The sequence below is a fragment of the Hyperoodon ampullatus genome, assembly GCF_949752795.1.
Source record: "Hyperoodon ampullatus genome assembly, chromosome: 1".
NCBI classification, from domain to species: Eukaryota; Metazoa; Chordata; class Mammalia; order Artiodactyla; family Ziphiidae; genus Hyperoodon; species Hyperoodon ampullatus.
The window spans coordinates 58,432,161-58,458,904 of NC_136914.1; the positions used below are offsets into that span (position 1 = coordinate 58,432,161).

At 36.8% G+C, this 26,744-nt stretch overlaps 1 protein-coding gene across 4 annotated transcripts in view; it reads left to right on the forward strand.

Annotated features, from left to right (window-relative positions):
* TET1 (tet methylcytosine dioxygenase 1) overlaps positions 1-26,744 on the forward strand; it is a gene marked incomplete at both ends in the record, with an annotated part of 122,889 nt that overhangs the window by 86,687 nt on the left and 9,458 nt on the right. For 2 of the 4 annotated variants that reach the window (XM_079699019.1, XM_079699021.1), the window contains 4 exons: positions 16,407-16,618; positions 21,267-21,417; positions 21,761-21,847; positions 25,675-25,764. In XM_079699019.1, the coding sequence (XP_079555145.1) occupies positions 16,407-16,618; positions 21,267-21,417; positions 21,761-21,847; positions 25,675-25,764 (540 nt within the window). The remainder of the gene's footprint in view (positions 1-16,406; positions 16,619-21,266; positions 21,418-21,760; positions 21,848-25,674; positions 25,765-26,744) is intronic. The other 2 variants (XM_079699020.1, XM_079699022.1) reach the window with 1 other exon arrangement.

Sequence of the window (26,744 nt, forward strand, 5' to 3'; positions counted from 1 at the left end):
ATTTTGATATATATATCAATACTTCTATTTTTTCTATGAAGACAAATATGAAATCTGCAGCATAAAGATTTTGGCAGCAACTTTCTGTTAAAGTCCTATTAATGGCTTAAGTCTTCTTAAGGGTTGCTAGGTATGTAAAAGATATATAGCATTTTCCATGAAGCAGCTATAGCAAAATTATTTTCTTACTTTACCTTTTGCAATTTTTCTTTCAGAATCTGGCTCTTTTCACAAATACAAAAACAATTCAGAGATAAGACTGAAATAAAGCATAGTTGCTAAGAACTTATGAAAATTTTGATATCTACTAATGACAATGCAAAAGAATCTTTTTTAAAATTAATTTATTTTTGGTTGCATTGGGTCTTCGTTACTGCACACGGGCTTTCTTTAGTTGCGTCGACCTGGGGCTACTCTTCGTTGGGTGCGCAGGCATCTCATTGCAGTGGCTTCTCCTGCTGCGGAGCACGGGCTCTAGGCATGCAGCCTTCAGTAGTTGTGGCACACGGGCTTAGTTGCTCTGCGGCATGTGGGATCTTCCCGGACCAGGGCTCGAACCCCTGTCCCCTGCATTGGCAGGCAGATTCTTAATCACTGCGCCACCAAGGAAGCCCCATCTTTTTATATGTTGTTTGTTTACTTATTTATGTGGGATCTTTAGTTGCAGCATGTGGGATCTAGTTCCTTGACCAGGGATCGAACCCAGGCCTGCTGCATTGGGAGTGCGGAGTGTTAGCCACTGGACCCCCAGGGAAGTCCGGCAAAAGAATAATCTTGATAACAAAACCAAGAATTAATTCTGTGTATCTGTGAAAAAAATAGGCCTCATAAATGATTATATGTGTTAGAAAAATCATAATGTTAATCGAAGTTTATTTTTTGCAAAATTCCCAAGTTATGTTGCTTGTGCCTGGAGCAATGCCCAACACATATTCAGGACTCAATAAATTTTTGTTGAGTAAATGAATATAGAGCTTAAATAAGACTGTTATTGAATATTTTCAATTGGAATTGATATCTTGAAATAGTATTGCTCTGGTATACATTATTAGCTCTTTCCTGAGACATGGGCCATTGTAAGTATTAGAACTAATAGTCTTCTAAAGTTGTCCAACACAAATTTGAGCTCTTGAGGTTAAATAAAAAATAGAGTAAATGGTTAGGTTTCTCTATAGTCTACATTGTTTTTAGGACTTTATTATTTTGAATGACACTAGCACAATCAAGTCTTATATGGAGGGACTTCCCTAGTGGTTCAGTGGTTTAAGAATCCACCTGCCAAGGCAGGGGACATGGGTTCGATCTCTGGTCTGGGAAGACCCCACATGCCGCGGAGCAACTAAGCCCGTGCGCCACAACTACTGAGCCTGCGCTCTAGAGTTTGCGAGCCACAACTACTAAGCCCGTGTGCCACAACTACTGAAGCCCGTGCACCTAGAGCCCATGCTCTGCAACAAGAGAAGCCACCACAATGAGAAGCCTGCGTGCAGCGATAAAGACGCAACGCAGGGCTTCGCTGGTGGCGCAGTGGTTGAGAGTCCGCCTGCCGATGCAGGGGATACGGGTTCGTGCCCCGGTCTGGGAGGATTCCACGTGCCGCGGAGCGGCTGGGCCCGTGGGCCATGGCCGCTGAGCCTGCGCGTCCGGAGCCTGTGCTCTGCAACGGGAGTGGCCACAGCGGTGAGAGGCCCGCGTACCACAAAAAAAAAATAAATAAATAAATAAAAAATAAAGACGCAACGCAGCCAAAAATAAATAAATTTATTTAAAAAAACCTGAGCTCTCCATTAAAAAAGTAAAAAGCGTCTTATATGGATACTTAATGCAGAAATGAAGAAAAAGGAGAGAGAGGAAATGAAGGTAAATCATTTTAAACTAAGGAATCTAATAAACCTTCAACTGGTGGATTGTATTGCTCCAAACTTACTTTTCGTCTTGCATAATATACATTTTTCATCTTGCATAGTATACATTTTTCATCTTGCATAGTTTACATTTGTCCTGTATTTGATATTAAACATTAACGTAAATCAAGCATCTTGTGACTTTATGTACATTTTCTCATCTCTGTGTGCAGACTTATGTGTAGAAATCATGGTTGAATTCTATCCTACTTTTTAAAAAATTAATTAATTTATTTTTGGCTGCTTTGGGTCTTCGTTGCTGTGCATGGGCTTTTCTCTAGTTGCGGTGAGTGGGGGTTACTCTATGTTGTGGTGTGTGGGCTTCTCATTGCGGTGGCTTCTCTTGTTGCGGAGCATGGGCTCTAGGCGCGCAGGCTTCAGTAGTTGGGGCGCATGGGCTTAGTTGCTCCGCGGCATGTGGGAACTTCCCGGACCAGGGATCGAATCTGTGTTGCCTGCATTGGCAGGCGGATTCTTAACCGCTGTGCCACCAGGAAAGTCCCTCTATCTTACTTTTATCATGCTGCCCTTGCCTCCTTTTCTTGAAGGGAGGTGTTAGGGTTAGGTCACACACAGAAAGCCTAAAAATAAATTATAACTGGGTAGCACAACTTTCTAAGCCAGTTTCACAATGTTTTGCCTTTGTTCTTAACACTTTTAATCTTGGAAATGTTTCCTTGCCAGGTGGTCATTAACACTCCTCCTTAATTGTTAGCCTTTGACAGACATTTGTGACTCTTCTCTGCCGTCACTTTGGATCTGGTCAGGGAGCAGTTACCTTGTTATTCAGTAGATCTTGGTCGAAAGGGTGATGTAGTTTCTTGGATACAGTAGGCTCTATTAACTCCCTGTACTACCCACCCCCACCCACCCCGCCCCAACTGAGCCTTTGAGATGATGACTGGAGTTGGGAGAAGAATTCAAACAGCAAGCTTCCCCAGATGGTTCCAGTGCTGAGCAATTCACACCAGGCCCCCAGTTCATGGGTTCCCCTATGTAGGATTGTATATTAGTCCATAGAGCAAGTGTGACAATGAGTATGTACAAGTGAATATTTTATTGCCTATTTGGGTGTGATGTGACCAGAGTTTTTGGGGTGAGGTGTAAACCAAGCTGAAGTATCGAAAAGTTTTAAAATATCTAACCTGGATTTATACATAATCTTCAGAGACTTCCCTTTTTTTATTCCTTTGTTCCAAGTTTCTGCCTAGTATCTGCCTTGGTTGTCTTCACCCTGTACCATGGTACTGCTTATTTCTGTGCCCAAATCAGGCACCTCTTTGTGTATTACCATGTCAACATAATAAAGGGGTAGTTGGTGTCCTGGGCTACTTGTTTGCTGTCTGTAAAATCTTGCTAATGTGAAAAAAACATTTTATACTTCAGTGATCAAAATTAGGCAAAAGCCGAGAGGTTGATGCTATCAGTTGACGTTAAACTGACTTACATTTTTCACTGTCCTTGTTTTTCTTTTGTTATAAAACGTTTTTCTTCACTTAATCCTACTGTCCACTAATGTACCATTAGAACTACTTTTATGTTAGCTTGCTTGCTTATAGAGTTCTTTTTTTGGCTGCGTGCGGGCTTTCTCTAGTTGTGGTGAGCGGGCTTCTCCTTGCGGTGGCTTCTCTTGTTGCAGAGCACGGGCTCTAGGCGCACGGGCTTCCGTAGTTGTGGCTCTCAGGCTCTAGAGCTCAGGCTTAGTAGTTGTGGCGCATGGGCTTAGTTGCTCCGCGGCATGTGGGATCTTCCCGGATCAGGGCTTGAACTCGTGTCTCTTGCATTGGCAGGCGGATTCTTAACCTCTGCGCCACCAGGGAAGTCCCATAGAGTTCATTTTTTAAGGAAACTTTTTATTGAACTATAATATACACAAAGAAAGTACACAACTCACAACTGTGTAGCACATTGAAGTTTTACAAAGTCAAACCATCCAGATCAAGAAATAAATTATCACCACCACCCCAGAACACCCCGTATGCACCTAATCATCACCACCACCACCCCCAAAGGTTGAAGTTCATTAACTATAATATATAGGCGGATTTAAATGGATGATTTTGGTTTTGTTGGGGGGGGTGGCCACCATCATTTGTGTTGAAAATTTAACCCTACTTTTCTCTCACATGGGTATGGATAAGCTCAAAAGTGATCTCTCTTTGGTAATATACCCGACACTTGACATAAACGTTGCTCCTAGCTGTGATTCTAGCCAAGTCCTTCTGTGGAGCCCAGATTTTTATTGGAGCTGATGTAGGAGCCTAGTCACTGCTCCATCTTTAGAGCTAAGATTGTATTACAATGATTATTTTATTTGCTCTTTTTTTTAAGTAACATAGTTCTGTAATGTTTATACAATTATTAAATTTAAATTTTAAACTAAAATTAAATTCAGTGTTAATTTGAAGTATCCAATCAGAAATTAAAGTTCCATATTAAATTTTAAAAGTCTATTATTTTTAAAACACATCTTAGTTTTACCCTCTGAGATGATAATTAGCAATTTTGGGTATACCCAAACTAAGAGCTAGGGTGTTAAAAATTGCAATTAAAAATTATGGACAACTGCTGAAGCATGTTAAGCAGAAGAGTGACAGTCAGTAAAACTTCTGGTAAAAACTTTTTATTCTACAACTTCCTAAATTTGAAGAAAGTTTGATTAAATGAACATAGGATTGTTTTCGAGCACAGGCTACTCAAGAGTTTTTGATTCTCTTTGCATACTGAAATAGAATATATAGCTCAATTCTTCATGGGTTGTTTGAATGCAGTATTAGAAATTATAAAAAAGGCTTCAAAGAAATTGCTTAATGTAAAAAAAGGCTGAAAAAGGATGGATTCTTCCCAAATTCTTAATTTATAATACTTAGTAAAGAATAAATCTTTTTCTTGTTGTTAAAAACATTTTTACTATAAAAAAATTAATCTACTGGTGAAATTTATTTTGTCATTGTTTACCTAGTAAGTAAAAAGTCAATATCTCGGGACTTCCCTGGTGGCGCAGTGGTTAAGAATCCGCCTGCCAATGCAGGGGACACGGGTTCGAGCCCTGGTCCTGGTCCAGGAAGATCCCACATGCCGTGGAGCAACTAAGCCTGTGTACTGCAACTACTGAGCCCACACGCCAAGAGCCCGTGCTCCACAACAGCGAGAGGCCACGACAATGAGAGGCCCACACACTGCAACAGAGTAACCCCTGCTCACTGCAGCTAGAGAAAGTCCACAAGCAGCACCGAAAACCCAACGCAGCCAAAAAAAAAAAAATCCACTTAATTTTCCACATGTCCTTTTTTTTTCACTCCCTAAATATTTATTTATTTATCTGCTTGCACCTGGTCTTAGTTGTGGCAGGCGGGCTCCTTAGTTGCAGCATGCATGTGGGATCTAGTTCTCTGACCAGGGATCGAACCCGGGTCTCCTGCATTGGGAGCTCGGAGTCTTAACCACTGCACCACCAAGGAAGTCCTATGTACATGTCCATTTTTGTTGACATTGTTCATTGACCCATTAGGTTAGACCATTGCTGGGCTGGTACTGCCTTTTTTGCTATGGTTTTGTAGAAAAGTTTTAAATTTAGAAGGACATTTCCCTCTCAGTTGTTTAAAAAATCTTTTTCATGACTTAATGTTCCTTTAATCTTTCATATGAATTTTAGAAACAAGCTAAATATATCTTAGAATGGGGAGTAGATTAGTGGCTAGAATTAAAATCTTTTAATGTCTAACCTTCCATCTAGGAACAGCTTAATTAAGATTTATTTACATGCATTTCCCTTAAGATAATCCTTACAGCTATGTTTAATTTAAGCTGTAAACCAAACTTCTATTTAGTTATTGCTGGTATATATTAAAGCTGTTGAGTCCTCAACAGTTATAAGGAGCCACCTGTTTTACTCTCTTTAAAAATACAGTAGAGTTTTCTTTGATTCTCTTGAATTTTCTAGAAAGAATTTTCTATAAAAAATAATTGTCTTCCAATTATAATACCACTTGTTTCTTTTTATTTTTTTTATCACATTGTCTATTTGATCTAAATTCTCACATTTAATCCTAGTTTTCAGAAGTAATAGTTTGATTAGCCTTTGTATGTTCAAATATCTGCAGGTACCAGCAAATGTAGTAGTAATTCTGATCCAACAAACCAAATGCTGTGTTTCCAAAATAACAATTACAAAGTCTATATACCAGTAAGGGAAATTAGTGATTATAGTAGAAGATAATTAAATGTCAGTGTGTACCATTCATTGACATTATGAATATTTTTTGTTTTGTACAAAGCAAGAATGTATATATCTAATTTTCTCTGAATTTTGGAGGCAGGGGAATTAAAAAGCTACTTTACTTTTTCTGTTACCTATATAAATATACTATGGCTAGAAGCTGAGTTTGCCTGCTATAGTGGAAACTGCTCTTGGTCTTTGAGACCCTTCTTTCTATGCCCTAAGAATGTAAAAATATTGTTACCTACAGTTACCTCCTTATAAATTGCAAGAGTAACTTTGTTTCTTCTCTCCACCAGTTTTTATATCCTTAGTAAAAAATGGTCCTAAACCCACTAGACCACTAGAGTTTATTTAGAATATCCCAGGTTATCACTCTTGATCCTGGTCTATCTCCCTGTGGAGAATTTAAATAGGTTGTCCCCAGGGTAACAGATATAGTTTACAATGTACTTTTCAGAGCTATACATAAAGAGGCTGTTGAGGCAAAACAATTTATAACCCAGGACAAGGGGACTCCATGATAGAAATGCTAAGAAATCTTTTCCTAATGATCATCAGACTGATTTTTTTTTTTTTTTTTTTGCGGTACGCGGGCCTCTACTGTTGTGGCCTCTCCTGTTGCGGAGCACAGGCTCCAGACTCACAGGCCTAGCGGCCATGGCTCACGGGCCCAGCCGCTCCGTGGCATGTGGGATTTTCCCGGACTGGGGCACGAACCCGTGTCCCCCATCGGCAAGCGGACTCTCAACCACTGCGCCACCAGGGAAGCCCTTGATCTATCTTTTGTCTCCACTTCTCTGAAGGTACTATCACAATGATCACTAATACCTTAACTGCCAAAGAAAGTCTAGATCCTCAAAACCTTTCTTCAGCTGTTCAAACTGTTGATTATACTCCTTCTCGGTAACATAGCTTTCCCCAAAAGATCACTCCTCAGTAACTCAAGTCAGCAGCCTGTCTATAATATGCCTTCTTAGGTGAAGAAGGCATGGCCATATGTCGTGTCATCCATGTGCTAGTTACTACTCCCCTATCACTTGCCCCTTGAAAATGGCACGTAGAGGAAACAAAGAGGGAGGAACCAAGAGTAACTTTTGGAGACGGGGTTCCAGGAAGGACTTTGGGGAGGTGTTGAACTTTGAGCTACATCTTGAAAACAGAACAAGCATTATCTTTATGTCAGAGATTTCAGAAATAGAACCAATTATGTATAATAATTTAATAAAGGGAGTCTTATAATCACAGAAGCCATCTGGTATGGATACAACTGGCGGAATTCTTCCTTAAATAACACCCTTGCCTTGTAGGCTGGTTTTCCAAGAATATTGGAATTGCCTTTGTACTATCTTTTTTCTGGTGGCAAACTCTTTTTCAGTCTTCTAAGAAGGGTCTCCTCCATGAAGCCTTTCCACTCTCTCCAAACAGAAAAGAGTATGACCCTACTTTGCACCCTTATTCATACAAACCTCTCACAAGTGTCTTATATTCTCCCCTAACAATATCACAATAGAAAAATGCATTGCTGATATTTTCTCCATTAATGGAAATGACCCTTTACATTCAATTTTGGGTTTCACTTATGGTATTATTTGATCAGCTTCCCAGGTAATTATAATTTGCAGCATATCATGTTTAGGCAGAGTAACATCTTGCTAACCTGACAGTATTTTGGACCTGGCTACTAATTGCTTTATCTAAATTCATATACTTAATTTATATCAATTTATTTCTGACATCTAAAACAATACACATTGAATATTCATTGCCACACAGATTGAGTATAACCGAAAAGAGAGATATTCCCCCATTGTTCATTCCTCAGGTTATACAAAGATATACTTGTTGCTCTTACATTGTTTCTGACAGTGGCCTGTTTTTTTTTTTTTTTTTTACTTTATTTATTTATTTTTTTATTTATTTATTTATTTATTTATTTAGGCTGTTCCGGGTCTTAGTCGTGGCACAAAAGATCTTTAGTTGCTGGATGCAGAATCCTTAGTTGTGGCATGTGGACTCTTAGTTGCGCCATGCATGTGGGATCTAGTTCCCCAACCAGGGATCAAACTCGGGGCCCTGGCAGTAAGAGCACAGAGTCTTATGCCCTGGACCACCAGGGAAGTCTATTTTTTTTCTTTTATTAGTTTCTGCTTTATAACAAAGTGAATCAGTCATACATATACATCTGTTCCCACATCCCTTCCCTCATGCATCTCCCTCCCTCCCACCCTCCCCATCCCACCCCTCCAGGCAGTCACAAAGCACCCAGCTGATCTCCCTGTGCTCTGCGGCTGCTTCCCAGGGAAGTCTATTTTAAAAATTATTTTATTTTTCAGCTCTTGGACCGTGTATCTTTTTTTTTTAATTTATTTTATTGAAGTATAGTTGATGTGTAATGTTGTGTTAGTTTTGGGTATACAGCAAAGTGATTCAGTTATACATACATATATACATTTTTTTTTCAGATTCTTTTCCATTATGGTTTATTACAAGATACTGAATATAGTTCCCTGTGCTATATAGTAGGACCTTGTTTATCCATTCTATATATAATAGTTTGCATCTTTTGTTTCTCCTAATCCCAAACTCCCAATCCATCCCTCCACCCTCTCTCTCCCTTGGCAACCACAAATCTGTACTCTATGTATTTGAGTTTATGTCTATTTAAGTCTGTGAGTCTGTTTCTGTTTTGTAAATAAGTTCATTTGTGTCATGTTTTAGATTCCACATGTAAGTGATATCATATGGTATTTGTCTTTCTCTTTCTGACTTACTTCACATGGTATGGTAATCTTTAGGTCCATCCATGTTGCTGCAGATGGCATTATTTCATTCTTTTTAACAGCTGAGTAGTATTCCATTGTGCGCGCGCGCGCGCGTGTGTGTGTGTGTGTGTGTGTATCTCACATCTTTTTTATCCATTCATCTGTCAATGGACATTTAAGTTGTTTCCATGTCTTGGCTATTGTAAATAGTGCTGCTATGAATATAGGGGTGCATGTATCTCTTTGAATTATAGTTTTGTCTGGATATATGTCCAGGAGTGGGATTGCTAGATCATATGGCAACTCTATTAGTTTTCTGAGGAAGTTCCATACTGTTTTTCATAGTGACTGCACCAATTTACATTCCCACCAACAGTGTAGGAGGGTTCCTTTTTTCTACACCACCTCCATTATTTATTATTTGTAGACTTTTTAATGATGGCCATTCTGACTGGTGTGAAGTGGTACCTCATTGTAGTTTTGATTTGCATTTCTTTAATAATTTGCAAAGTTGAGCATCTTTTCATGTGCCTGTTGGCCATCTGTATTCCATTTTGGAGAAATGTCTTTAGCTCTTCTGCGCATTTTGTGATTGGCATGTTTGGGTTCTTTTGTTGTTGTTGTTATTGAGCCGTATGAGCTATTTGTATATTTTGGAGATTAATCCCTTGTTGGTCACATCGTTTGCAAATATCTTCCATTCCGTATATTGTCTTTTCATCTTATTTATGGTTTCCTTTGCTGTGCAAAAGCTTATAAGTTTGATTAGGCTCTTTAGAAACTTACTGTTCATTTTCATCTACTTTTCAAAATTGAGAGCATAAGGTCTTCATTTCCTTCTCCAGATTAGTTTGCAGCAGTATTTTTTTCCTTGTTAGTTGCTTTTGATGTTAATTTCTCTAGAAATTATAGGAGGATTTGATTAGACACAGCTTTAGTAGCTACCCAGAACTCTTTTGCTCAAATAATTTTGATGATAATTTAGAGAAAATAGAAAATGCAGGATTTAAACTCAGGAGAGAAATAGTGATAGCAATACAATGGATTTTAAATACAAATTTTAATCAGAAAAGTTATATCTAATACATTAATTAATGAGAATGGCTTTTTCTGTGGAAATCCTACTTCAGTTTTCTCTGTGATACAAAGTATTGAAATGTAGTGGTCACAGGGATAAATACTAAGTATGGGAATAAATTCTCAGAGCATACCAATCTCCAATCACTGGTCACTTTGATTTCAGCTGCTGTTTACATTCTCAGCATCATCTCTAAATGTATGAGTGTCCTATCTTAAGTTAACAGTAAAATATGTTAGAGTAGCCAGAATAATCTTGAGAAAGAAGAGCAAAGTTGGAAGACTCACGGTTCCATATGGCCAGGCAATTCCACTCCTAGGTATATACCCAAGAGAAATGAAAATGTGTCTATATAAAAACTTATTACATGAATGTTGATAGCAGCATCAGTCATAATAGCAAAAGTTGAAACAATCCAAATGGCAACCAATGAATGGATAAACATAAAATTGAATATCCATGCAATGGAATATTATTTGGCAATAAAAAGGAATGAAGTACTGATAAATACTATAAACATGAATGAACATTATGCTAAGTAGAAGAAGCCAGAAACAAAAGATCACATGTTAGAGGATTCCATTTATATGAAATGTCCCAAATAAGCAAAACTTACAGAAATACAAAGTAGGAGTAATGGTGGCCAAGAAAAGAGAGAAATTTGGCATGAGTGCTAATGGGGTTCTTTTCAGAGAATGAAAATGTTCTAAAATTATATATTGGTGGTAATGGTTGGCCAACTCTGAGTGTACTAATAACCACTGAATTGCATACTTTGAAAGGATGAATTTCGTGATATTTAAATTACATTTCAATAAAGCTGATATCAAAAGACAAGTGGATAGTGGGACTTTCCTGGTGGCGCAGTGGTTAAGACTCCGCACTCCCAATGCAGGGGGTCTGGGTTTGATCCTTGGTCGGGAACTAGATCCCACATGCGAGCTGAAACTAAGGAGCCCACCTGCCACAACTAAGAAGCTGGTGGGCCACAACTAAGTAGCCCACCTGCCACTAAGACCTGATGCAACCAAATAAATAAATGCATATTAAAAAAAAAAAAAGACAAGTGGGTGGATGGTATTTACAAAAGCCATTTATTTAAAACATTCTTCATTCCAACATTATTCAATTTGGGTTATGATTTTAGCACAAGTCCTAAAAGAATGTGTGATGTTTCACAGATATAACAATTGCATAGCATGTAATATAAGAATAAATATTAAAAAGTGACAGGACAGTAGTCATGATCATTACATTACTCAGATGTTTGGGTGCATCATTTACCATCTAAAGTAAATGTCGGGCTTCCCTGGTGGCACAGTGGTTAAGAATCCGCCTGCCAATGCAGGGCCCTGGTCCAGGAAGATCTCACATGCCACAGAGCAACTAAGCCCGTTCATGCACTCTAGAGCCCGTGAGCCACAACTACGGAGCCCGTGTGCCTAGAGCCCGCGCTCCGAAACAAAGAGAAGCCACTGCAATGAGAAGCCCACGCACCACAACGAAGAGTAGCCCCAACTCACCACAAGTAGAGAAAGTAAGCGCTCAGCAATGAAGACCCAACGCAGCCAAAAATAAAATAAAATGAATAAATTTATAAAGTGAGTCTGTCAAGAGGCCCCAGCTTCAATAGCTTACCAATCAATACTTTGTTCCAGTTACAAAAAAAATGTGGTTACCTTCAAAAGTTTTAAAATTTAGACTATTCGTATCACTTAAAATCTGTTTCTGAAATGAGAGTTTCTGTCTTATTAATAGCATCACCTGTTTTTGAAATTTTCATAAAATGAAACCACATTGGGTTTTTGTGGGTTCGTTCAACAAATATTTGATGAGAGCCTCCCATAAGCTGAGTTCTGTGCTCAGGAGCCAAGTATGCAGTAATAAAGCAAAGAGACATAAAATAGTGGGTAATATTTATTAGATCCGAGGTCTGTGCTACTATAGAAAGGTTAATAAAATTGCTACAGTGTCCTGAGCCAGTAAATGACTAAGCAGTTTCTGTTTTTTGTTTTAAATTTAAGTTAAGGTACACTTTTAAGTTTAGTGTGATATACATGCAGAAGACTTCAGAAATCCCTAAGGTCACAGAATTTTTCTAAAGTGTACACACTGGTGTAACCAGCAGTCAATATTACTTACCCTTCAGAAGTACTCTTGCCCCCTCCCAGTCACTAGCTACTCCCTAAAGAGTAACCACTCTCCTGTCTTCTAACATTATTGATTAATCTTGCCTGATTTGAACTTTATGTAAATGCAGTCTTGTAATATGTATTCTTCTGCATATGTATTCTGTTGTCTTCCTCACGGCATTATAATTGTGAGATTAAGCCATGTTGCTTGTAACTGTAGATCATTCTCATCTCATTGAGCCATTCTTCTGGTGATTAACATTTGGGTTTTTACCATTTTTGGGTCGTCATCAATAGTGGTGTTATCTTTAGGAAATATAAGAATACATTTCTGTTTGTTATATACCTAGAAGTGGAATTGCTGAGGGGGCAGGATATGCATGTGTGCAGCTTTGGTTGATACTAACACATAGTTTTCCAAAGTGGTTATCTTTTTTTTACATTCTCATATGAATAATGTACCAGTGTTCCAGTTGCTCTACATTCTTATCAACACTTGACATTTTCTATCTTTTTCATTTTAGATAATCTCCTGGGTCTGTAGTGCTTTTTTAAAGAAGACTTTCCTCTCTTTTTTTTTTTTTTTTTTTTCCGGTTCGCGGGCCTCTCACTGTTGTGGCCTCTCCCGTTGCGGAGCACAGGCTCCGGACGTGCAGGATCAGCAGCCATGGCTCACGGGCCCAGCCGCTCCGTGGCATGTGGGATCTTCCTGGACCGGGGCACGAACCCGTGTCCCCTGCATCGGCAGGCGGACTCTCAACCACTGTGCCACCAGGGAAACCCTCCTCTCTTTTTTATTGTGGTAAAATAACACATAATGTAAAATTTACCATCTTAACCATTTTTAAGTGTACAGTTCAGTAGTATTATGTATATTCACATTGTTGTGAAACAACAATTAAATGAAAATTAACATTTTCATGTTGCAAATCTGAAACCCTATAGCCCTTAAACAACTCCCTATTTTTCTATGACCCTAGCCCCTAACACCATTCAACTTTATGTTTCTCTGACTTTGAATATGATTTGTAAGTAAAATCGTCTTTTCATGACGGGCTTATTTCACTTTGAATTATGTCCTCGAGGTTCATCCATTTGCCACATGACAGGATTTCCTTACTTTTTAAGTCTGACTAATATTCCTTTGTGTGATTCAATGAACATGGGTTTGCAAATATCTGTTTCAGACCTTACTTTCAGTTCTTTTGGATATATATTCAGAAGTGGGATTGCTTGGTCATATGGTAGTTCTATTTTTAATTTTTTGAGGAACTTCATACTGTTTTCCATGGCAGTTACACCGTTTTATAACCCCACCCACATATGTAGTGCTTTTAAGTTTTTTTACTTTGCTAGATGACTAATAATGTTGAGCATATTTTCATATGTTCAACATCTGTTTGGATATTGTCTTGTGTTGAGCTTATTTAATTTTTTTGGCCAGTTTTCTACTTTGCTTTTATTACTCATTTGAGGAAGTTCTTTATATATTTTGGGTAAGAATAGTTTGTCGATTATATATATTGCAGCTATGTCTCCCACTGTATTGATTGCCTTTATACTTAATCTTTTGTTAGTTAATGCTTTTGATAAACAGAAATTCTTAATTTTAATATATTCCAGCTTCTTAACTTTTTCCTTTAGGATTATTAAATTTGGTAATCTATTTTAAAATATTATACCTATTCCAGGTCTTGAAGGTGTTTTCTTCTAAAAACTTAATGATTATCTTTCATAGTTAGATCTACAATATAACTTGTCACTCGTGTGAAGTAGGCATCAAGATTCCTTTTTTTTTCCCATATGGATGTCTATCCAGTACCATTTATTGAAAGACTGCTGTTTTGCATTTCACTGCAGTGTCAACGTCGTCATACGTCAGGTGACCATATTTATATGGATCTCCTGCACTCTGTTTTGTTCCATTGATCTTCTTATCTGTCACTGCACTAATACTAGAGTATCTTAATTACTATAACTTTACAGTAGATCTTGATACCTGGTAAATCACTTTCTCTGTCTTTGTTCCTTGTCACTTCTTGGTCCTTTGCATTTCCATATAAACTTTGCAATAAGTTTGTCAATTCCACCCCCAAACAAAACTAATTCTGGTAGGGTTTATATATATATATATATATATATATATATATATATATATATATATATATATATATATATATATGAATTTATTTATTTTTGGCTGTGTTGGGTCTTCGTTGCTATGCGGGCTTTCTCTAGTTGTGGTGAGCAGGGGCTACTCATTGCGGTGGCTTCTCCTGTTGTGGAGCACGGGCTCTAGACACGTGGGCTCAGTAGCTGTGGCACACGGGCGTAGTTGCTCTGCGGCATGTGGGATCTTCCTGGACCAGGGATCGATGCCGTATCCCCTGCATTGGCAGGTGGTTTCTTAACCACTGCGCCACCAGGGAAGTCCCTCTGGTAGGGTTTTGATTGGAATTGTATCAAATCTGGAAACCAATTTTGGGGAAATTGACATCATTATAATAATTACTCTTTTATAAAAATGGTATCTCTCTTCATTTATTTAGGTCTTTAATTTCTTTCAATAATATTTTTATAGTTTTCAAAGTTCTTATACAGGTTTAATACTTGTCTTACTCCTTTTAGACTGCTATGAGAAAATATCAGACTGGGTGGCTTATAAACAACAGAAATTTATATCTCACAGTTCTGGGGTTTGGAACTTGAAGATCAGGGTGCCAGCATGATTGGTGGTCCCTCCTCTCTTTGTGTCTTCATGTGGTAAAAGGGGCTGCATAGCTCTGTGGGGTCTCTTTTATAAGAACACTAATCCCACTCATGAGAGCTTCCCCCTCATGAACTAATCACCACCCAAAGGCCCCACCTATTAATACCATCGTTGGGATTTAGGATTTATTTTATGAATTGGGGGTGGACATAAATATCCATACCATAGCAATACTTAAGCAGCTTATTAAACCTATATCTGAATTTAAAGACTCATTATGTTCAATTTTCCATTATTCACTGAAGGAAATATGGAAGATCTGGCAAAGGCACAAATACAATGAATACATAGCATTTTAGCATTTCCCACACAAAGACTGGATCACTATAACTTTGTTGGTTTGACAACATGAAGATTATCTGGTGTCACTTTGTTTGCTACAATATATCATTTTGCGTTTGAGCTTATTTGAAAGCAAATGTATTCTTATTTGGCTGTTAAAGGACATATAAATATAGAAAAAAATTTTAATATACGTAATTGTGTTTAGGGGGAAGGTCCTAAAGCCAACTCTACTCAAGGGATGCCTTGGTAGCAATGATTGTTAACCATCTGGAGTGACAGAAGAAAGTGATATTGGGTAACTAACATCTTAAGAAGTTTCATCTCAAGTTTTTGTAATATTATAGCAACAAAAATGGAATATTAATTATGCTATTGGGTGCTCCATTCTCGTCACAGGGGTGGGCAGTTTCATCATTTACTGATTATGTACTGATTAATGTGAGCAGTCTCGCTGTAAATTTGTGATATATGGAGGGACTTTTAAACATAGTTGGATGGTTTTACATGATGTCAATATTTTAATGTAATTAAAAAAAATAAACACTAGGATAAACACTAGGACCACTGGGCAGTATTTTAAATACTTAGGAATCCTTTTTTTAGCAACTCATGGTTATGATGCAGTGTAAGATAAAAGGATAAATATTCAAAATGAATTGTTGTAATTTGCATTCTCCATGTCAGGTAGACCACCTTAATCTTATGATAAGATGGGTATGATAAATCCATGTGATAGCATGGAAAAAATCACAGGAATTGCAGGAGTATTGCTTTATGTATTAGTTATTCTAAATGGCAAAACCATTTGCCCAAGGAAAACATCAATAACTTTCCTCAGATGCTAAATACAGTGCTCAGAGTTTATTTTTAATGCTGGGAGTACTAGGTTATTTTTATCTAGCTAGATTTGTCCTGTTGTGGCAATTATGGAAGAGCAGATGAGTTAATTAGACTCTTTCATGGGATCTTCTGTTGTCTGTTTTGCAATACTGTATCAACAGTGAGATAAAACACAGACTGTTTCCACAGATTTCTGCCTGTTGTTTGTTAGTCAAGTAACCTTGGATACCCTGTGATGAGTTGTATGGAGGCAGCTAGTCTAACACCTGAAGGTCCTATAGGCTTCAACCCTTTAAGAAATAGTAATTTTTTAAAAACTAGAATGTAATGATGCAGAGCTTTAAAAACAATATCCACTGCATTCGACATTAGGTTTCTTGTTTTCCATAAATGTATGCATTCTGCTTTGGCAGGTTTTAAGAAGAAGCAGCGATGAAGAGAAAGTTCTTTGTCTCGTTCGACAGCGTGCAGGCCACCACTGTCCAACAGCTGTGATGGTGGTGCTCATCATGGTATGGGACGGCATCCCTCTTCCAATGGCTGACAAATTGTACTCGCAGCTTACGGAAAGTCTAAAGTCATACAATGGTCATCCCACAGACCGAAGATGCACTCTCAATGAAAAGTAATCAAATCTGTTTTGTACTGTTTTGCCATTCAGTCTATTATATCATGTTAAATTAACTTCCAACTACATATGTTATATGGGAGAACAGAATTTTAGGTATTGTGCAACTAAAGAGTGAACATTTCTTTAAAGAGAGACTTGGTTTCATAGTGGGTTAAGACCATTTTAGGATATTCTCCTTTAGAATATTCTTTTCTTGCTTCTCTCTTTGGTACCTGATCCTTCTCACCCCTGGAGTCTGGAGGAGAGAGGTTTTTCTATAAAGGAACAGCTCCTCCGTAAGGAATTGTACAATTTGTATTTCCTATAGCACTGTAAGAGAATATCTGTTTTTCTACAGTTTTCCAATGTTGTCAAACTTGAGTTTTGCCCATCTAATAGAGGATAAATGTCATCAGTTTACGTTGATTTGAATTTTTCATATTATGAATAAGAGTATTTTTTCATATGGTTAAGAGCATTTGCCATCTGTTTTTTATTTTTCAAATTTTGTTGAAGTATAATTGATTTACAATGTTGTGTTTAATTTCTGCTGTACAGCAAAGTGACTCAGTTATATATATATATGTATATATATATACATATTCTTTTCCATTTATGGTTTATCACAGGATATTGAATATAGTTCCCTGTGCTGTGCAGGAGGACCTTGTTGTTTATCTATCCTATATCATAACAGTTTGAGTCTGTAAATCCCAAACTCCCAGTTCTTCCCTCCCCCACCCCTTGGCAACCACAAGTCTGTTCTCTATATTTGTGAGTCTGTTTTGGTTTTGTAGGTTTATTCATTTGTGTCGTATTTTAGATTCCATACGTAAGTGATATCATATGGTATTTGTCTTTCTCTTTCTGCCTTACTTCACTTAGTATGATAATCTCTAGTTGTATCCATGTTGCTACAAATGGCATTATTTTGTTCTTTTTTATGGTCAGCCATCTGTTCATTATTCTACCCCCTATTTCAAAAGGGGTGTTCATTTTTTCTCTCCCTTTGCGATTTAATTCTAAATGCTTTTGCCACTTTGATATTTGTCTTTTTACTTCTGCTATGTCATCTTTTGCACAAGTTTTCTTTTTAATGTAATTTATTGTATCTATCTTTCCCCTTATTGTGTCTGAATTTTGAGTGGTATTTAAGAACATTTTTCTCTCACGCGAGTTATAGAATAATTCACCCATGTTTTCTTTTATTGTTGAAATTGGACATTTTTAAAATGTAAATCTCTGATGCATTTCAAATTTATGCTGGACAGAAGTGGGAAGAAGAGATCCATTCTATTCTTTTTTCCATTTATCCCAATACTACTTACTAAAGAGTACTTCTTTCCCCTTGATTTGAAATACAACCTTATACAAAAACTGTATATAATGGAGTCCTCTCTTTTATATGAATTCTGTATCACTGTCTGGTCTTTTCATATACTAGTACCACATTTTTTAAGTTATAGAGGCATTATAATATATTTTAATATTTGGTAAGGCTAGCTCACTATTCTTGCTCTTTTTCAAGGCTTTCTTTGTTATTTTATGTTTGTGCTTCCAAATGAACTTTATAATCAATTTGTTTAGTTTTAAGATAAATCTAATGGTATTTTTAATGGGATTGCATTAAATTAACTTAGAATAAACTGACATTGTTATGATATTGAATCTTCCAGTCCCATAATATGATTTTTCTTTCCATTTGTTAAAGTTTACTTTTATGTTCTTCAAGAGTGTTTTGTGTAGTTTTCCTCATAAAGTTCTTTCTTTTTTAAAAGAAATGTCATTATACAAATTATAAACAAAATATATATCATTCACTCTCTAACCTCCACACAAGATTATTTGTGTACCTTCCAGAACATTCCTTTATGTTTAAAATCATTTCATTATATTTTTGTTAATCTTCCTAATCCCAAGTATGTATACATCATTTATGTTTTGAATTTTTGAATTTTATTTGTTTTTTATACAGCAATTTCTTATTACTTATCTATTTTATACATATTAGTTGTATACATCATTTTTAATGTTTCTATTTTGTTATGTGGATTCACAATAATAATAATAATACCTCTTGTATAGAGAAATAGTTCTAAATGATATACATATAAACTTATTTTTCCCAATAATTCATAAATAGTTTTATTCTATTTCACTCAATGTAGATCCAGCCTATCACTTTTAAAAAATTTTATATTTACAGAAATGATGCAAGAATATTTCAGTGAACTCTTATATACCCCTTACCTAGATTCCACAGATGTTAACGGTTTGTTACATTTACACTTATACACATGGTCACACATACACACAAGCTTACATGTTATTATCATTATTGCTTTTCTATACTTTCTTTCGGAATAATTTGTGAACTAGTTGCAAACTTTATGACTTTTCCCCCTAAATAATACTTCAGAGGGTGTTTTCTAAGAATGAGGACATTCTCTTACTTAACACCAGTACAATTATCAAAACCAGGAAGTTTCACTTAGATAAAATGCTATTCTCTAATTCAAATATCATCTATTCTCCAGTAATACTTCATACTAATTTTCCCCTACCCATGATTTGATGGATTGAGTTGTTTTGTCTTTTGAGTCTCTTAATCCTTTTATCTCAGTCTTTTTTTGTGTTTCATGGCATTTCCTTTTTGAAAAAGACAGGCTAATTTTGTAGACTGTTGCTCAATTTTGGATTGTAGGATTGTTTCTTCCTGATTTAATTCAATTCAGGAATTATTGGCAGGCCATAATATTAGGAGCTATTTTAAGTCTATCAGTCTCATCATTGGTGATGTTGACTGTTTAACAGAAACTTTTAGGTCTCACAGTTAAGAGTTAAACTACATTTTTCTACTTGTTTGGCAACTTCTTTGAAATTCTGCAATTTCAAATTTACCTTCTTTGATCCTATTTATATCCTATTTTTCTTCCTTTTCAAGTTATTGTAATCTTTTGCCCCTTTAAAAGCATATAGTCCATCTTAGTGGAAGTTAGAATATTTGAACTATTCCTCCTTCCTTTTTTTCCTTCATAGTGTCTTAAATGATCCTTTTTATATTCAAATATATCAGGCATTTTCCTGACTTTCACAACTAAAAATACTTATAGTTTTTTTTTTTTAAGATTTTATTTATTTTTGGCTGTGTCGGGTATTAGTTGCAGCACGTGGGATCTTCTTTGAGGTGTGCGGGATCTGTCATTGTGCCACGCGGGCTCTTCCTTGTGGTTCTCGGGCTTCTCTCTAGTTGTGGCGTGTGGGTCTTCTCTTCTGCAGTTGTGGTGCGCAGGTTCCAGAGTATGTGGGCTCTGTAGTTTGCGGCACGCCGGCTCCAGTTGATGTCTGTGAGCTCAGTAGTTGTGGCACTCGGGCTTAGCTGCCCCACAGCATGTGGGATCCTAGTTCCCTGACCAGGGATCAAACCCACATCCCCTGCATTGTAAGGCGGATTCTTTACCACTGGACCACCAGGGGAGTCCAAAAATACTTACAGTTTTGATCTCTAAATTTCTATATTCTTTTTACTCACTGTTTTTTAAAAACGTGGTTTTTTTTAATTGTTTGTATTTTTTTTATGTAAGTAATTTTATTTTATTTATTTATTTATTTTTGTCTGCATTGGGTCTTCGTTGCTGCGTGCGGGCTTTCTCTAGTTGTGGCGAGCAGGAGCTGCTCTTTGTTGCAGTGCACGGGCTTCTCATTGTGGTGGCTTCTCTTGTTGTGGAGCACGGGCTCTAGGCTCGTGGGCTTCAGTAGTTGTGGCATGTGGGTTCAGTAGTTGTGGCTCACGGTCTCTAGAGTGCAGGCTCAGTAGTTGTGGCGCACGGGCTTAGTTGCTCCGCGGCATGTGGGATCTTCCCGGACCAGGGATTGAACCCGTGTCCCCTGCATTGGCAGGCGGATTCTTAACCACTGCGCCACCAGGGAAGTCCGTTTGTATTTTTAAGTCATATAAGTACTAATTCCATACTATTAGAAGTTTCAAGCATTATGCAAATAGGAACCACAAGGGTGTACATTCCTTCTTTGGTTTCACATCTTTGTGTGTATGTTCTTATCATTGTCATCCTTAGTATAGAGTAGTTTTGGGGTTTCAGAAATGCCCCCAAGGTTATAAAATTACTCAGTCACTGAATGAAACGAGCTTCCTCCTCAATTTTTTCTCATGACATTTATAAAGGCTTTCTTTAAATTGACAAAGTGATTTCACATACAACACATATTATCCTTAATCAGTCCTCACAGGAGTATATCAATGTCATTTTACAAAGGAAGGATGAAGTCCAAAGAGATAATGAGATGCTTTAATTTTCACTTCTGACAGGAAACCAATCTAGGATTAAAATCCAAGCCCTTTATTTCCCTTCCTTGGACATCTCCAAATCAAATACGTTACGGATATATCAGATCTGTATAGTTTGTTGCCTTTTATTTGGATTTACAATCTTGACCAAACATTTCAATTGAAGATTTAGTTATATTCAAGTACAGTTAGCCCTGTGTTGTTAACGTAACACTATTTTAAATAAGTAATAAAATAGATGTGTTAAAATCATTTCATTATCCATCTATACTTCTATAGTTATATGAACCTGAAATGTTCTATTTGAGGTATTGTCCTACTTTATCAGTTCATTCCCTTGCAATTACCATCTTACAGTCGTACCTGTACATGTCAAGGAATTGATCCAGAGACTTGCGGAGCTTCCTTCTCTTTTGGCTGTTCTTGGAGTATGTATTTCAATGGCTGCAAATTTGGTAGAAGCCCAAGTCCTAGAAGATTTAGAATTGATCCAAGTTCTCCCTTACACGTAAGTGTCCTTTTTACTTATGAATTGCACAATGAATATATAAGTACATTCCTTAAAAATTTTTTTTAATCGTAAAAAAATTAAATATTAACAAGTAGTGACAAAATAGTAACTATATGTATATATATATATATGAAAATAGTTTAAAATTCTAAATAATGTAGGTAAAGTCTTTAACTATCAACCCAAATTCCAATTGTCCCTGGCTCCCTCCTTCTTCTCCCCAACCCCAAAGAGAATCACTGTTAAAAAAAATCTAGAATTTTATACCCAGCCAAAGTAGGAAGAATAAATAAAGCTATTTGCCAACATTTCAAAGACTCAGTAAGTTTACTACCCACAGCACTACTATGAAAGAATTACTAAAGGACGTAATCCAGAAAGAAGATATATGAAACCGGAACCAATCTGTCCGGAACACGAGGCCATGGTGAGCAAAGAAATTAGTCAACCTTACTGTTAAGTTTAAATAAGTTGAGTACTTACATTTTTTAATTGAAATAACAATAAGTATAATTCAATACTCTTATCAAATCAGGGGTGGGTAGGTAGTGGGAGGGGGTGGGGCACCTATATAAACTAAGTGTGGTAATGTTTTATGCTTTGTTTGGAGTTGGGAGGATTTAGATACTGATTAACTCCAAGATCAGTGTTTTTCAAACTTTGTGCTGTGACCACGAGTAAAAAACATTTTATATTACAAACAACTATACAGACATATATATATATTCAAGTAAATAAATAAAACAAAACAGTACTTCACCTTATTATATGTAACAAAGGTAATATCTAGATATTAAAAAGTTAATATATCCTATATAGTTATTGCTGAGGATCACTATGATTCAGTAAAATATTTTTTATGAAATTTCATTTCTCTTTTAAATGCTAGTTTTGACCTACTAAACTGATTTCATGGCCCACTAAAGAGTCATGACCCACAGCTTGGAAAACACTGCTCTAGATATTGTCAGAAAAACATATTTGAGAAGTGTATGTTTAAAAATTTTTTAGATGAATACGAATGGAATTTATAACATTTGAACTAGTGGTGGAAAAAAAATCCATTCATCAGTCAGCAAAGTTAGTTAAAAAAATCATTAGGGGCTTCCCTGATGGCGCAGTGGTTAAGAATCCGCCTGCCAATGCAGGAGACACGGGTTCGAGCCCTGGTCCGGGAAGATCCCACATGCCGCGGAGCAACTAAGCCCGTGCACCACAACTACTGAGCCTGTGCTCTAGAGCCCACGAGCCACAACTACTGAAGCCTGCACGCCTAGAGTGCGTACTCCGCAACAGAAGAAGCCACCACAGTGAGAAGCCTGCGCACCACAACGAAGAGTAGCCCCCGCTCGCCGCAACTAGAGAAAGCCCTCGCGCAGCAAGGAAGACCCTATGCAGCCAATACATACATACATACATACATACATACATACATACATACATACATACATACATAAAAAATTTATTTAAAAGTTCATTAGGATACAGGATAAATAGTAATGGATAAAACAGCAGGAATTAATCTAATTGTATCTATAATACAAGAAGTATAACATACAAGGAAAGCTCAGAATAAATAAATAATCCCTTTAAAGAGGCAATCAAAATTATTTGGTTTTTCTAGAGTTCCTGTTTACTGTAATAAAAGAAGGAAATGACTCTAGACAGAGAACTATCCTTTGCAGATAAAGTACCTTAGAAGAAATCTAACAAGAAGTTTATCAGATATTTAGGGAGAAAACTATAAAAATTACTAAAAGGACATATAAAATACCTGATACTGAGAAGGAACCATGTTCAAAGGTCAGAACACTTGATAATGAGATGTGAATTCTCCCTTAAAATTAACCAGGTTTTTTTTTTTTCCAAATAAGTATCTGATAAAGCTGTTAGTATACAAATATATTACTTATATTGACATTACTGTTAAATTTTTATTCTATAACAAATAACTCTGTTATATAATGAATGTAAGATCAGTTTTTGCTTATGGTTATTATTAACAATGAGTAACGTTTATGTAGTGTTTATAATACAGGAAGAAGCATTCCTCTTTCCAGGAACTGACAAAAGGCCAGTGAAGCACAGCAGGCAAGGGAAAGTGAGGTGCATACAGCGACCTTGTAAACCATGTCAAGAATTTTGGAAGATCATTGAAGACTTTTAAGGCGGAGAGTGATATAATTAAACTTTTCTTTTTAAAAAGGGATCTCTCTGGCTGCTCTGTGGATTGGAGTTGGCCAAAAGTTGGCATAGCAAGATGGGCTAGCTTTGAGAACAGTCCAGGGAAGGAATAGTAGTGACTTAGAATATGGCTGTGACAGAAGAAATGATAAGCAGTGGTTGTTCTGGAAAGATTTTTTTTAATTAGGTACTATTCCTTGACATAAGATATACTGAAACAGGACCAGGTTTATAGAAGGCAGATTATTAATTCAGTTTGGATGCATTGGCTTGGAGATTCCTAAGAGAAATCCAAGTGAGGCTGTCAGGTCATTAATAAGAACCTGAAGCTCAAGGGGTGGTCTGTGGTCCAGGTGGTAATTGTAGGCATTGATGTGGAGAAGATGGTCCTAGAGATGAAGTACAGGGTGAAAAGGGCAGAGGGATGTAGGTGTGAGCCCCATTAGGTAAAGATCTGTTAAGAAATCTCTATCTGACATATTCATTCTAGTGAAACCATTAGAAAAGTCAGGATTTTTACAATATGAATAAAGAACCTACATTCAAAAATTATACTAATAATCATCTATTTAAGTTTCATTTAATTAGCTTCTATTTGCCTACTTTATTTCATTTCCACATAATAAATGAGATATTCCATAAGATGACAAATTGCCCAGTCTGACTTGTGACACTGAATAATTCTTAATATTCTATTAGCAGTAAAACACAATTACCCCACCCAATATTTCAAGTGTTATAAAATATAATAAAGTCTTTTTAATAGGCATTTGAATAATAATTCCTAAGTTTTCCTCAAATTTATAATTAATGTGTGAGTATAGCTAGGAAGTGTTTTTAAAGTAGGGGTCTGACCTCCCTGACTATATTTATTAAGCTACATTGAGTAACAAATACATAATTAGACAGATGAATGGAACAGAGCAATCTAGATATAGACCCTATATACATGAATATCCTTTTCAATGAAAGCACCAACATAAATGAGTAGGAAACCAAAAGGATTACCACTGATGCTTTGCAGTTGCCAAGACTGAGGCTTGTTAAAAAGCACTCAAGAATTAACTTCCTATGTCTATATTGGCTTTGGTTTTTATAATAGTCTGCTTCATACCAGAGGTGAACTGGTCCACACAAAGGCTTCCTTCCTGAGTTCTAGGCATCCACCAAATCTCAAATGAGGCAGAAGTCTTCAAACCTTCTTAAGTCCTTCATTCATCCTTGCTGCCAGTTCTCCATCACTTGTCGTCCTTAGTTGTGACTGATCATTTATCAAGTCTCTGACTTGATTTAGGATATAATCATCTCTGAAAAACTACCACAATGGTTTTCCAACTATTGTTGCCAAAGGCTCCTATCTCTCCTTCGAACCTCATGCTGTCATCAGTGACATTTTTAATATTCTTGTCATGACGGTTTTCCTTTGAAAAAATCTTACGTTTCTACTGTCATTAGAATCTAGAATCTTGAAATGGTGTTAAGGCTTCTCCACAGTTCTATCAAATCTTCCTCAATTTATAGCCATTCCTGTGTAGAAAACAAAACACTGGTTTTAGACAGCCCATTGCCTACTTATTACGTTTGAAGCTCTTAACACAGGATCTGATAACACAGTATGTGCCTTATGTGTGTTGCTCTCCCATCTCTGTTACAGAAACTTGTTTCACTGTCAGAATTCTTCCAAGTCTCCACTTGTTAGCAGGAAAATTGTCTTGATTTGCTTCAAGTGCCCTGTACTATGGAATAAACATGAAATATGGTTCTTGTTTTTAACAACATGAGCAGTTTTGCAACTTACCTCTAACACCAGTTAGATTTCTCATTAGCTAATAACAGACTTTTAATTTCAAAAGACTAAATTCAAGCATAACAATGACTAATAGTTTAGATTTTATGAAAACAATCCATGTCATTTTCTATGGTAGCTCTTTTATCTGGGTAAGTATGAACCATGCATCAACCACACATCAGCAATGATGTATAATTCATTTTCATACATTATATAATAAACTCATCACTCATCTTATATGTTATTATGAAACAACTTTTATGGACTGTCTCTTCCTATAGGAAAAAAACCTTGAAGATAATTTACAGAGTTTGGCTACAGAATTAGCTCCAATTTATAAGCAGTATGCTCCAGTTGCTTACCAAAACCAGGTATGTTTTGGTTCCTTATACAGTACTCTTAAACATGGTTGAAATTTATATCTAAACAATGTCATTGTTAATAGAAAATTTTTTCAAATCTGAACTTAATGTAGATCTTTTATCAGACAGCTTAAAAAATTGTCTAGCATTTTTTAAAAAGTCTATTATGGCAATTGAATTAAATCTCCATTGTGACAAAGTTATGATTGTTTCTAGGAATAAAACATATAAAAGCAGAAATGCATCATCAAGAAAGTAATTGGGAAGTGGTGGAGATGGGGAGATGTTGGTCAAGGGGTACAAACTCCCACTTATAAGATAAATACGACCTGGGGGGGCTTCCCTGGTGGTGCAGTGGTTAAGAATCCGCCTGCCAATGCAGGGGACATGGGTTCAAGCCCTGGTCCGGGAAGATCCCACATGCTGTGGAGCAACTAAGCCCGTGCGCCACAACTACTGAGCCTGCGCTCTAGAGCCCGCGAGCCACAACTACTGAAGCCCACGAGCCACACTATTGAAGCCCGTGCGCCTAGAGCCCATGCCCTGAAAAAAGAGAAGCCACTGCAATGAGAAGCCCGCGCACTGCAACAAAGAGTAGCCCCCGCTCACTGCAACTGGAGAAAGCCTGCACACAGCAACGAAGACTCAACACAGCCAAAAATAAATAAATAAATAAAGTTATTTAAAAAAAAAAAAAAAAAGGGACCTGGGGATCTGGTGCACAGCTTGGTGGCTATAATTAACAATACTGTATTATATACTTAAATGTTTTAAAGACATCCTAAATGTTACTTCTACACACCAAATAATCGTACTTATGTGAACAGATTGCAAAGTTCACTAACCTTATTGTGGTAATCATTTTGTATTACATACATGTACCTAATTATCACATTGTACACCTTAATCTTACATATGTTGTATGTCAAGAATACCTCAATAAAACTGAGTTGGGGGAACACATTGTTTTAAAAAAGAAAATGAAAAGA